This window comes from Pseudophryne corroboree, assembly GCF_028390025.1.
Source record: "Pseudophryne corroboree isolate aPseCor3 chromosome 2 unlocalized genomic scaffold, aPseCor3.hap2 SUPER_2_unloc_1, whole genome shotgun sequence".
Taxonomy (NCBI): domain Eukaryota; kingdom Metazoa; phylum Chordata; class Amphibia; order Anura; family Myobatrachidae; genus Pseudophryne; species Pseudophryne corroboree.
Window position 1 is genome coordinate 1,371,027 of NW_026967488.1, and position 13,148 is coordinate 1,384,174.

The window sequence follows — 13,148 nt, forward strand, 5'->3', positions numbered from 1 at the left end:
TGACTGGTTAGCTCCCAGGAGACGCTGCGGCTGGAGGGAGGAGGGGGTCGGAGCCTGCAAGCAGCTCGGACTTCTGCAGCGCTACCTGCCGGCTAAAGTGTGTGAAGGAGCTGGGTGCACCTCACTGCAGGCGGCAGCGCTGCAGCTAGCGGTGGGGTTGTCGGGGCTGGAGATAACAGAGGCGGTACGGAACCTGCACAGCGGCAGGTGCCCCACAAAACTGCAGCTAAGAAACGTGGAGTGTGCCAGAAAGTGACGCTCCTCCGCGCCAGAGAGACCCTGCTGAGTATGCTGATGTGGGGGGTCAAGTATGGCATACCCCCTCACACACCCCCATACCTCCCAACTGTCCCGATTTTCGCGGGACAGTCCCATTTTTTGGGGTCTGTCCCGCTGTCCCACCCGCAGGTCGCAGTGTCCCGCGGTGGGGGGGGGGGGGAGGGGGCAGTTGGAAAGCTCCTGTACTCGCTGTTCTGCTTAGCAGAGCAGCGGTGAATAGTGGAGACAGAGGGAGAGGGGGCATCAGGGGGTACGGATTAAGGGGGGGTTCCAGCAGCAGAGCTGAATTAAGGGGGGGGGGGGGCAGGGGTTGGACCCACAGTTTTAGGGGGGCCCCCGGCTGGAGTAGCTCTGTCCCAGCTCAGAAGCTCCCCCGTCCTGCCAGTAACAGCGGCAGCATTGTGCTACAGTCAGCACACGCTGCAGCGTATTGGCAGGTCTGTGGTGTTGCAGGGAGGCAGCAGTCTCCCTGCTTTCTTCTCCCTGTGCGGGTGTGTAGGGGGGAGCGACCACCCCCTCTGGATTTAGCCCTAGCTGAGGGGCCAAAATCCCATTTAAAAAGCAACAACATGAATTTGCATAAGGGGGCGTGGCCTCTCATCCCGCGATTAGGCCACGCCCCCAACCCCACAGCAGGCTCAGCAATGAGATAGGGCTCCCCTGTCTCAAGTGCCCTGGACTCATAATCAGCCCCTGGGGGCATGCCAGCAGCTCACAGAGTGCTGGGCATGCCCCCTCACTGACGAAAACGGGGACCCTCCGATCTGTGACTCATTTGACTAACTCCGCCCAGTGTTGTGACTCCGCCCAACGTTAGCAAATGAATCACAAAGTCATAGATCTGGGCTATTATATAGGAGATATATGGGGTGTCACTGTGTATAGGGGTCTATATATGGGGTATCACTGTGTGTATATGGGTATATATGGGGGGGTCACTGTGTGTATAGGGGTATATATGGGGGGTCGCTGTGTGTGTATAGGGGTATATATGGGGGGTCGCTGTGTGTGTATAGGGGTATATATGGGGAGGTCGCTGTGTGTGTATAGGGGTATATATATGGGGTGTCATTGTGTATAGGGGTATATATATATGGGGTATCACTGTGTATAGGGGTATATATATGGGGTATCACTGTGTGTATATGGGTATATATGGGGGGTCGCTGTGTGTGTATAGGGGTATATATGGGGGGTCACTGTGTGTGTATAGGGGTATATATGGGGGGGTCGCTGTGTGTGTATAGGGGTATATATGGGGGGTCGCTGTGAGCGCCAGGTGAGAGGTTACCCCCAGGTACTGGGGCAGCAGGGTGACAGGAGGCAGCAGCTGCAGGATGCAGTCACTGAGTGCTGGAATTCCGGGAATGTGGCTGGGATTAACCCCGTGTGCCCAGCAGCAGCAGCCGGTGATTGCAGCACATGTGTGAGGGGTGTAAGAGGAGGGGGAGGAGGGACAGTGTCTGAGGCCTATGTACAGAGCGTCCCAGGACAGCAGAGTCCCTGTATGACCGGGGTATCCCACTGCAGCTGCTGCTCTGTCCTGCCCCGGGGAGTGACTCTCAGGACCTCCAGGTGCTTATAGTGGGCGCTACCTATCCCCCAGACACCCACCCCTGCCCCTCACACCTCCCTGCCTGGAAGACTCTGCTCTCCCAGGTTTCTGCCCTTGGAGCGCATGGCGAAGGTTGGCAGCCCAGATGAAAGCAGCGGGGAGGCCCAGTCTCACTGCCCACGGTGCCAGGAAATGTTCCTGGATGCCCGGGTGCTGCCCTGCCTGCACACTGTGTGTCTGAGCTGCCTGCAGGTGCTGGAGCCATTTAGCACCATGGAAAGAGGTCAGAAAGTGGCCGCACACAAGAGCATCCTCTGCCCAGTGTGTGACTCAGAAGTAGCCCTGCCACCAGGGGGAGTCAGAGAACTGCTGCCCGACATGCTGGCACAGACCCAGGTGCTGCTGGAACGGCTGCGGAGCGGAGGGCACCAGATGCCGTGTGACCTGTGCGGAGATGGGAAGGGAGAGCACCGGTGCCAAGACTGCAGGGTGAACGTCTGCGAGTTCTGCTGCCGGGCACACAGGTGAGAGCAGGGGCTGTGGGTAGGTGGGCACACAGGTTAGAGCAGGGGCTTTGGGTAGGTGGGCACACAGGTTAGAGCAGGGGAAGGGGCTGCAGGTAGGTGGGTACACAGGTGAGAGCAGGGGAAGGGGCCGCGGGTAGGTGGGCACACAGGTGAGAGCAGGGGAAGGGGCTGCGGGTAGGTGGGCACACAGGTGAGAGCAGGAGAAGGGGCTGCGGGTAGGTGGGCACACAGGTGAGAGCAGGGGAAGGGGCTGCGGGTAGGTTGGCACACAGGTGAGAGCAGGGGAAGGGACGGGTAGGTGGGCACACAGGTGAGAGCAGGAGAAGGGGCTGCGGGTAGGTGGGCACACAGGTGAGAGCAGGGGAAGGGGCTGCGGGTAGGTTGGCACACAGGTGAGAGCAGGGGAAGGGACGGGTAGGTGGGCACACAGGTGAGAGCAGGGGAAGGGGCTGCGGGTAGGTGGGCACACAGGTGAGAGCAGGAGAAGGGGCTGCGGGTAGGTGGGCACACAGGTGAGAGCAGGGGAAGGGGCTGCGGGTAGGTTGGCACACAGGTGAGAGCAGGGGAAGGGACGGGTAGGTGGGCACACAGGTGAGAGCAGGGGAAGGGGCTGCGGGTAGGTGGGTACGGGTGGTATTCATGTGACCGCCGGTCAGCTGACCGACAGTCACATGACCTCCTCCACCATCCCGCCGGCTCAGTATCCCGATGGTCGGCATGCCGACCAACAGGGACTAATTCCACTCGTGGGTGTCCACGACACCCATAGAGTGGGAATAGAATCCGTCCACGACACCCATAGAGTGGGAATAGAATCCGTCCACGACACCCATAGAGTGGGAATAGAACCCGTGGCGACCGCAGGTCGCCACCGAGCCCGCAGCGTGGCGAGCACAGCGAGCCCACAAGGGGTTTGCTGCACTCGCCCCTCCCCGCCGGGATCCCGCCGTACCACACCCAGTGGGTACACTTACCCTTAAATTTAGCACAGCTACGATCAGTCACACTGACATGCGGGGGGACGCCCAGCACAGGGCTAGTATGTCAGTAGTACACCTGTCAATCAGGCAGAGGCGATCGTTTTGTCAGCCATGCAGTGTGCCGGTGCGCCGGTTCAGGTCAGAATGACCCCATAGTCTCATGGTATAGTCACACCTTACGTTTGTGAGCTCTGCTGCCGGGCACACTGGTGAGAGCAAGGGAAGGGGCTGTGGGTAGAAGGGGGGGTATTATTATTACTATCTTTTATTTATTTATATGGCGCCACAAGGGTTCCGCAGCGCCCAATTACAGAGTACATAAACAAATAATCAAACAGGAAAACAGCGACTTACAGGTGATGACAGTATAGGACAAGTACAGGGTAAATACACATAGTTACATCAGCAGATGACACTGGAATAAGTATCAGGTGGCAGAAGACTGCTGGATGTGGTGCAGTTGAGGATTATTAAAGTAAGACAAAGGATAAGCACTTGAGGGAAGAGGGCCCTGCTCGTGAGAGCTTACATTCTAAAGGGGAGGGGTAGACAGACAGGGGTGACACAGGTGGGGCAGAGCGAGCGTGGGACAGAGGGTTAGGATGAGAGACGGCTGGGTTTGGGGAAGAAGGGGGTCTTGAGAGCCCGTTTGAAGCTCTATAGAGAGGTGGAGAGTCTGAGGGGGAGAGGTAGAGAGTTCCAGAGAAAGGGAGCAGCACGTGAGAAATCTTAGGGATAGGAATGGAGGAAGTACACTTACCCTTAGGGCTGTACACACACCGTATGTCTGTGGGCTCTGCTGCCGGGTACTAGAAAACTGCTGTGTTACTGTATTGTCCTTTATAAAGTGCTCTACACCAGTGGTATATCTATAATAGGACAGCATGGTTGGTGTAGTGGTGAGCATTACTGCCTCACAGCACTGGGGTCCTACCTGTATGGAGTGTTTATGTTGTGTACGTGTCGTGAGGGTGTCATCCCGCACTCCAGTAATATACTGCGGACTGGTCGATATACTCACTGTGCAGTGCTATGTAATATGTGTGCGCTATAAATAACTGGCAATACATAATGGTGCACCCAGAACAGATCCACTGTGTGCCACTATGTATTGTGCTGGTGCTGCCATCTCTGACCACGCCGAGTGACCCTGCGCTACCCGCCTCTGACCACGCCTAGTGACCCTGCGCTACCCGCCTCTGACCACGCCGAGTGACCCTGCGCTACCCGCCTCTGACCACACCGAGTGACCCTGCGTTACCCGCCTCTGACCACACAGAGTGACCCTGCGCTACACGCCTCTGACCACGCCGAGTGACCTTGCGCTACCCGCCTCTGACCACACCGAGTGACCCTGCGCTACACGCCTCTGACCACGCCGAGTGACCCTGCGCTACCCGCCTCTGACCACGCCGAGTGACCCTGTGCCACCCGCCTCTGACCACGCCTAGTGACCCTGCGCTACCCGCCCTTGACCACGCCTAGTGACCCTGCGCTACCTGCCTCTGACCACGCCGAGTGACCCTGCGCTACCTGCCTCTGACCACGCCTAGTGACCCTGCACTACCTGCCTCTGACCACGCTTAGTGACCCTGCGCTACCCGCCCTTGACCACGCCTAGTGACCCTGCGCTACCCGACTCTGACCACGCCGAGTGACCCTGCGCTACCTGCCTCTGACCACGCCTAGTGACCCTGCGCTACCTGCCTCTGACCACGCCGAGTGACCCTGCGCTACCCGACTCTGACCACGCCTAGTGACCCCACACCACCCGCCTCTGATTACGGTGAGTGACCCCACACCACCCGCCTCTGACCACGCCGACTGACCCTGCACCACCCGCCCCTGACCACGCCGAGGTACCCTGCGCTACCCGCCTCTGACCACACCGAGTGACCCTGCGCTACCCGCCTCTGACCACGCCGAGTGACCCTGCGCTACCCGCGTCTGACCACGCCGAGTGACCCTGCGCTACCCGCCTCTGACCACGCCGAGTGACCCTGCACTACCCGCCTCTGACCACGCCGAGTGACCCTGCGCTACCCGCCTCTGACCACGCCGAGTGACCCTGCGCTACCCGCCTCTGACCACGCCGAGTGACCCTGCCCTTCCCGCCTCTGAGCACAGCGAGTTATCATGCCATACCAACCCACAGTGAGAGCGATCACATAAGCGTTACACACGTATCAGTCGGCCGCTCGGTATGTTGGGCCAGACGTCACAACTGGGCAGGCGTTTGCATTTGCTATGATGTCAGTGTCGGCGGTCCCTGCAGCTGGTGTACGGGCGGTCGGCACGCAGCCAGATGCAGCGATAGATCGGCTGGACGTGATAGGTCTGTACATAACGTATACTGAGTGTACACACCCCCTGATATAACAGGATACATCCGCCAGTGTGTTCCCAGTGTGACACTTGTGCGGTCTGCGTACGCTCTCCTGTGCTGGCTGACAGCGCGGTTCCCTTACTGGCACCTGTTGTTACTGACACTCGTGTGTGTACTATGGCATCCCACCTCCCAGCGGGAAATGATAGTCTCAGGGCACACAGGCCGGCTTATCCCATACTAGTGCCTCACACCCCGGAGGCACAGTGTACACTGTGAGGGGCAGGAGAAATGCCTCCCAACCTCACACACATCAGGACGAACGTGCGTATTGCGGGATGGCGGAACCCGTAGGGCGTCATTTAAATGGTGAAATGTGACGTTTGTAAATTTCTTCAATGATGGGGTCTAAAAATATGTTTCCTGGTAAGAGGAATAAAATCTGCCGCTATTTGTGAGATTGGGCCACATCGTGCTTAGTAAATCTAGGTCTGAATAACAATCATGTCACTTTCTCTCAAAATACCCATTCATACATTTTATCTTCTGGAAACGACAAATGTGCAGATATCTGCAGTTATATTTACATGAAACATATACCGTCAGATCTGAATTACCCCCTTATTCAGGTGTGTTAGCAAACCAAAACAGTTAGCAATTGGGAAAAACCATGGGGGTCATTCCGAGTTGTTCGCTCGTTATTTTTTTCTCGCAACGGAGCGAATAGTCGATAATGCGCATGCGCAATGTCCGCAGTGCGACTGCGCCAAGTAAATTTGCTATGCAGTTAGGTTTTTTACTCACGGCATTACGAGGTTTTTTCTTCGTTCTAGTGATCGTAATGTGATTGACAGGAAGTGGGTGTTTCTGGGCGGAAACTGGCCGTTTTATGGGTGTGTGTGAAAAAACGCTGCCGTTTCTGGGAAAAACGCGGGAGTGGCTGGAGAAACGGAGGAGTGTCTGGGCGAACGCTGGGTGTGTTTGTGACGTCAAACCAGGAACGACAAGCACTGAACTGATCGCAGTGGCCGAGTAAGTCTGGAGCTACTCAGAAACTGCTAAAAAGTGTCTATTCGCAATTGTGCTAATCTTTCGTTCGCACTTTTGATAAGCTAAGATTCACTCCCAGTAGGCGGCGGCTTAGCGTGTGCAAAGCTGCTAAAAGCAGCTTTCGAGCGAACAACTCGGAATGACCCCCCATGTGCAGTGGGGGGGGGGGGGGGGGCAGATGTAACTTGTGCTGAGAGAGTTAGATGTTAGGCTGCACTGCAGGTGGGGCAGATGTAACATGTGCAGAGAGAGTTAGATTTGGGTGGGGTGTGTTCAAACTGAAATCTAAATTGCAGTGTAAGAATAAAGCAGCCAGTATTTACCCTGCACAGAAACAATATACCCCGCCCAAATCGACCTCTCTCTGCACATGTTACATCTGCCCCACCTGCAGTGCATATGGTTTTGTCTAATTGATAACTTTTTTGGTTTGCTGTGGAACCTGAATGACTCCCTATGTACAGAGAAGTGAGTATATATAGTGTCAGCAGGAAGGGAGGGTCCGGATGCCGCATGTTCCTCTTATCTGTACATTGCACACATGAGAGCTGTTACTCTGCTCCCGCTGTCACCCCGAATTCTGCTGGTAGGAATAACTGTGTGCAGTCCGCACCCTGCCTGCCCGTTACACACGTCACCCACTCCACACCGGAGGAGATAGACAGTATGATATTATACAGTAGCAGCAATACGCGACAGGCTCATTGGTAACATTATCTGCATGTACTATAATATTATTATTATCCTTTATATGGCGACACAAGGGATCCGCATCGCCTAACAAAACATAAATACATGAGCAAAACAAGAACACAGCGACTTACAGTACAAGACAATGTACATGGTATATACACATTGCTTTATCAGCAGTCACAACACTTATATAAGCAGCAGGACAGCAACCAAGAATTAGGAGCCAATGTAAGGAGTATGGAGTAGAAGATAGTCTAAGTATGAGAAGGATAAGCACATGAGGGAAGAGGGCCCTGCTCGTGAGAGCTTACATTCTAAAGGGGAGGGGTAGACAGACAGGGGTGACACAGATGGGGTACATAGAGAGCGTGGGACAGAGGGTTAGGATGAGATTTGGCTGGGTTTGGTGAAGAAGTGGGTCTTGAGAGCCCGTTTGAAGTTTTGTAGAGAGGTGGAGAGTCTGAGGGGGAGAGGTAGGGAATTCCAGAGAAGTGGTGCAGCACGTGAGAAATCTTGGAGGTAGGAGTGAGAGGAAGTAATCAGTAGGCAGGATAGTCAGCGTGCATTAGCAGAGTGAAGAGGACGGGTGGGAGAGTAAAGGGAGATAAGGTCAGAGATGTAGATGGGAGAGGAGTGGGTGAGGGCTTTGTAAGTGAGTGTGAGAAGCTTGAAATGGATTCTGAAATGGAAGGGGAGCCAGAGAAGGTCTAGTAAGAGAGGAGAGGTGGACGTAGTGCGTTTGGTGAGGAAGATGAGCCGGGCAGCAGCATTGAGGATAGATTGGAGTGGAGAGAGGTGTTTGTCAGGAATGCCAGTCAGGAGGAGATTACAGTACTCCAGTCTGGAGAAGACCAGTGAGTGGATGAGGGTCTTAGTAGCGTCCTTGGGGCTGGATGTACTAAGGGAGAAATGCTGTAAACCCCCCAATTTCGGGGGTTTTACAGCATTTTCAAATGTACCAAGACCCGGCCGCCGGGTTTTCGCTGCCCAAGGTATCGCCATCTTTGGACGGCGATACCCCATAGAAGCCTATGGGCTTCTTATCACCGGTTGCCGCAACACGCCGCGTCCGCCGCAGATGCCTCCCCCCCGACTTACCTTCCTACAGGCAGCCTGGACCCGGAAGGTAAACTCCTCCTGCTTCCCAGCGTGTAGGCAGCGTGGAGAGCCCTGGGAGGTGACAGAGACCCCCTGCAGACCACCTCACAGGTATCGCAGGGGGGCTCCGTCACTGCATTAGTACATATGCGATCAACATCGCTGCGATGGGCGGCAATGTATCTTAATACATCCCGCCCTTGGTGAGAAAGGGTCTGATCCTGGAAATATTACTCCAAGGCAGCGCACTTGGGGGCTAGAGGCAGTGGCGGATCCAGACAGGGGCAGAAAGGGCGATCGCCCCCCCCCCCCTTACACATGCCCCCACACATTTGAGAAGCCGCAGCCAAACAGCACACCCAGCCGTACAATACTTCCGCTCTGCGCCCGCCGCGACGATCATCTGCGGCAGCCACAGCACTGAAGTGCTGCCTAGCTGCGGCTGCCACAGATGATCGTCGCGGACCCCCCGCCGCCGCCGAGAGTCTGAGAGCAACTTGCAAGGTGCCAGGGGCCGCGGCGAGCAGTGTGTCAGTCACTGTGTGTTCTCCACGCCCGGCCCCCCTCCCCTGGCCTTTTCCGCTCCTCCTCCTCAGTGTCGTCTGTGCGATGACACACTGTCAGTTTTCTTAGTGACTAATAAAAATGTGTCTTCCTGTCATTAGGAGACTGGCAGCCACAGTAATGGACAGAGATAAGGGATCCCCCTATTAACTAAACCGTACCTGCTGGTGATGGGAGGCAACCACTTTGCCGGCAGTCGGATACCGACGCCGGATTCCCAACAGCTGGCAGTGCGAACAGCCAGAATACCGGCTCACAGGGGCTATTCCCACTCGAGGGTGAGTCCACGGCACCCATAGAGTGGGAATAGAACCTGTGGCAAACGCAGCGAGCCCCCTGCCAGCATCTTGACAGGAGCGGGATGCCGCTGTGGGCATACTGACAGCAGGCATCCCAATAACCATCACCAGGTATTACTAGTGATAGCTTTCACCCACACACTCATATTTCTCTAACGTCCTAGTGGATGCTGGGGACTCCGTAAGGACCATGGGGAATAGACGGGCTCCGCAGGAGACTGGGCACTCTAAGAAAGATTTAGTACTACTGGTGTGCACTGGCTCCTCCCTCTATGCCCCTCCTCCAGACCTCAGTTAGAATATGTGCCCGGCCAGAGCTGGGTGCTTTTAGTGAGCTCTCCTGAGCTTGCTAATAAGAAAGTATTTCAGTTAGGTTTTTTATTTTCAGAGAGCTTCTGCTGGCAACAGACTCTCTGCTACGTGGGACTGAGGGGAGAGAAGCAGCCCTACTCACTGAAGATAGGTCATGCTTCTTAGGCTACTGGACACCATTAGCTCCAGAGGGTTCGAACACAGGATCTTAACCTTGGTCGTCCGTTCCCGGAGCCGCGCCGCCGTCCCCCTCGCAGAGCCAGAAGACAGAAGCCGGCAGAAGCAAGAAGACATCGAAATCGGCGGCAGAAGACTCCTGTCTTCACATGAGGTAGCGCACAGCACTGCAGCTGTGCGCCATTGCTCCCGCATTACACCCACACACTCCGGTCACTGTAGGGTGCAGGGCGCAGGGGGGGGCGCCCTGGGCAGCAATTAAGTACCTCCTGGCAAAAGCAGCATATATACAGTTGGACACTGTTATATGCATGAGCCCCCGCCATTAATTTTACACAAAATCGCGGGAGAAGCCCGCTGCTGAGGGGGCGGGGCCTTCTTCCTCAGCACTCAACAGCGCCATTTTCTCTCCACAGATCCGCTGAGGGGAAGCTCCCCAGGCTCTCCCCTGCACGATAGAGAGGGTGAAAAAGAGAGGGGGGGGCACATAAATTTGGCGTAAAAACAATATATACAGCAGCTACTGGGTTAACACTAAGTTACTGTGTGATTCCTGGGTCATATAGCGCTGGGGTGTGTGCTGGCATACTCTCTCTCTGTCTCTCCAAAGGGCCTTGTGGGGGAACTGTCTTCAAATAGAGCATCCCCTGTGTGTGTGGTGTGTCGGTACGTGTGTGTCGACATGTCTGAGGTAAAAGGCTCCCCTAAGGAGGAGATAGAGCAAATATGTGTGTGAGAGGGTGTCTCCGTCGACAACGCCGACACCTGTTTGGATATGTGTAAGAGCTGAGGTGAATTTATTGCACAAAAGATTAGAGAACAGACAGGAAATCTACCCATGTCTGTCCCTATGGCGCAGAGACCTTCAGAGTCTCACAATGCTCACTATCCAAAATAATAAACACGAATGTCGACACGGAGTTTGACTCCAGTGTCGACTACGATAATGCAAAGTTACAGCCAAGATGGCTGAAAGGTATTATATATGATTGTTGTAATAAAAGATGATTTGCATATCACTGATGACTCATCTGTCCCTGACACAAGGGTACACAGGTTAAGGGGAAGAAAGCTGAGGTAAATTTCCCTCCTCTCATGAGGAAAAAGAGCGGGAATCTCCAGACAAGAGACGGCAGCTTCCCACAAAAAATTCTCAAGCAGTATCCTTTCCCCACTAGGGCCAGGATGTGATGGGAATCTTCCCCTAGGGTGTCCCGTTTGCACAGAAGGTAGCACTAGCTATTCTCAGGGATCTTGCAGATAGCGTGCACATTCTAGTATACTACTCAGACCGGCTATTGTGTCGGCATGGGTTTATAGCGCTGTGGCAGCGTGGACAGGTACCTTATCAGCAGAGATTAAGACCCTAGTATGCATATAGATATATATATATGTGTGTATATATAGATATATATATATATTAAAGATGCTGTCTTAAGTGATAGGTATATATATATATATATTAAACATGCACAAAGAGACATGAGTATACTGGGTCCTAGAGTCAAAGCTATGTCGATTTCTGCTTGACGTGTCCTGTAGAATATGCAATGGACAGATGATGCCGACTTAAGAGGCATGTGGAAGGCTGAGGATTGTGTGGAGAAGGATTCTCGGACCTGGTCTCCACAGCTATAGCTGGTAATTCTGATATTTTGCCTTATATTCCTGCACAGCCTAGGAAAGCACGACATTATCAAATGCAGCCTTTCGAATAAAGAAACAAGAAAGTCCGAGGTGCGTCCTTTCTTACCAGAGGCGGGGGCAGAGAAAAGAAGCTGCACAACACAGCTAGTTCCCAGGAACAGAAGTCCTCCCCGGCCTCTACAAAAATCCACCGCATGTCGCTGGGGCTCCACAGGCGGAGCTAGGCCCGGTGGGGGCACGCCTTAGTAAGTTCAGCTACAAGTGGGTTCACTCCCTGTTAGATCCCTGGGCAATAGATATTGTGTCTCAGGGATACAAGCTGGACTTTGAGAAGATGCCCCCTCACCGACGGCCCTGCCGGCTTCCCCCCACGAGAGGGAAACAGTGTTAACTGCAATTCATAAATTGTATCTTCAACAGGTGGTGGTCAAGGTTCCCCTCCTTCAACAAGGAGGGGGTTATTATTCGACCATGTTGTAGTCCCGAAACCAGACGGTTCAGTCGGACCCATATTGAATTTAAAATCCCTGAACATATACCTGAAAGGGTTCAAGTTCAAGATGGAATCGCTAAGAGCGGTTATTGCAAGCCTGAAAGGGGGAGATTTTATGGTGACTCAGGACATAAAGGATGCATTCCTTCATGTCCCCATTTATCCACCTCATCAGGCGTACCTCAGAATTGCGGTACGGGATGGTCATTACCAATTTCAAACGTTGCCGTTTGGTCTCTCCACGGCCTTGAGAATATTCACCAAGGTAATGGCGGAAATGATGGTGCTCCTGCGGAAGCAAGGTGTCACTATTATCACGTACTTGGACGATCTCCTCATAAAAGCGGGATCAAGAGAGCAGTTGCTGAACAGCGTATCGCTTTCTCCGGAAGTGAAACGGCAAAACGGCTGGATTCTATATATTCCAAAGTCGCAGTTGGTTCTTACAGCTCATCTGCCTCTCCTAGGCATGATCCTAGACACAGACCATAAAAAGGTTTATCTCCCGATAGAGAGAGCTCAGGAGCTCGTGACACTGGTCAGGAATCTATTAAAACTAAAACAGGTGTCAGTGCATCACTGCACTCGAGTCCTGGGAAGGAGGGTGGCATCATACGAGGCCATTCCCTTCGGCAGGTTCCATACCTCCCAATGGGACTTACTGGACAAGTGGTCCGGATCACATCTTCGGATGCATCGGTTAATTACCCTATCCCCCAGAGCAAGGGTGTCTCTCCTGTGGTGACTGCAGAGTGCTCACCTTCTCGAAGGTCGCAGATTCGGCATTCAGGACTGGGTCCTGGTGACCACGGATGCAAGCCTCCGAGGGTGGGGGGCAGTCACACAGGGAAGAAATTTCCAAGGGCTGTGGTCGAGGCAGGAGACTTGCCTTCACATCAATATCCTGGAACTAAGGGCCATATACAACGCCCTAAGTCAAGCGGAGACCCTGCTTCGCGACCAACCGGTTCTGATCCAGTCAGACAATATCACGCAGTGGCTCATATAAACCGCCAAGGCGGCACAAGGAGCAGGGTGGCGATGGTAGAAGCCACCAGAATTCTTCGCTGGGCGGAGAATCACGTAAGCACACTGTCAGCAGTGTTCATTCCGGGAGTGGACAACTGGGAAGCAGACTTCCTCAGCAG

At 54.2% G+C, this 13,148-nt stretch overlaps 1 protein-coding gene across 1 annotated transcript in view; it reads left to right on the forward strand.

The window, feature by feature from the left end:
• Window positions 1–1,722: 1,722 nt before the first annotated feature.
• Window positions 1,723–13,148, forward strand: part of TRIM45 (tripartite motif containing 45) — a 54,686-nt gene continuing 43,260 nt past the window's right edge. The window contains exon 1 of the mRNA XM_063948738.1: window positions 1,723–2,358. Coding sequence (XP_063804808.1) covers window positions 1,958–2,358 — 401 coding nt within the window. The 5' untranslated portion in view covers window positions 1,723–1,957. The remainder of the gene's footprint in view (window positions 2,359–13,148) is intronic.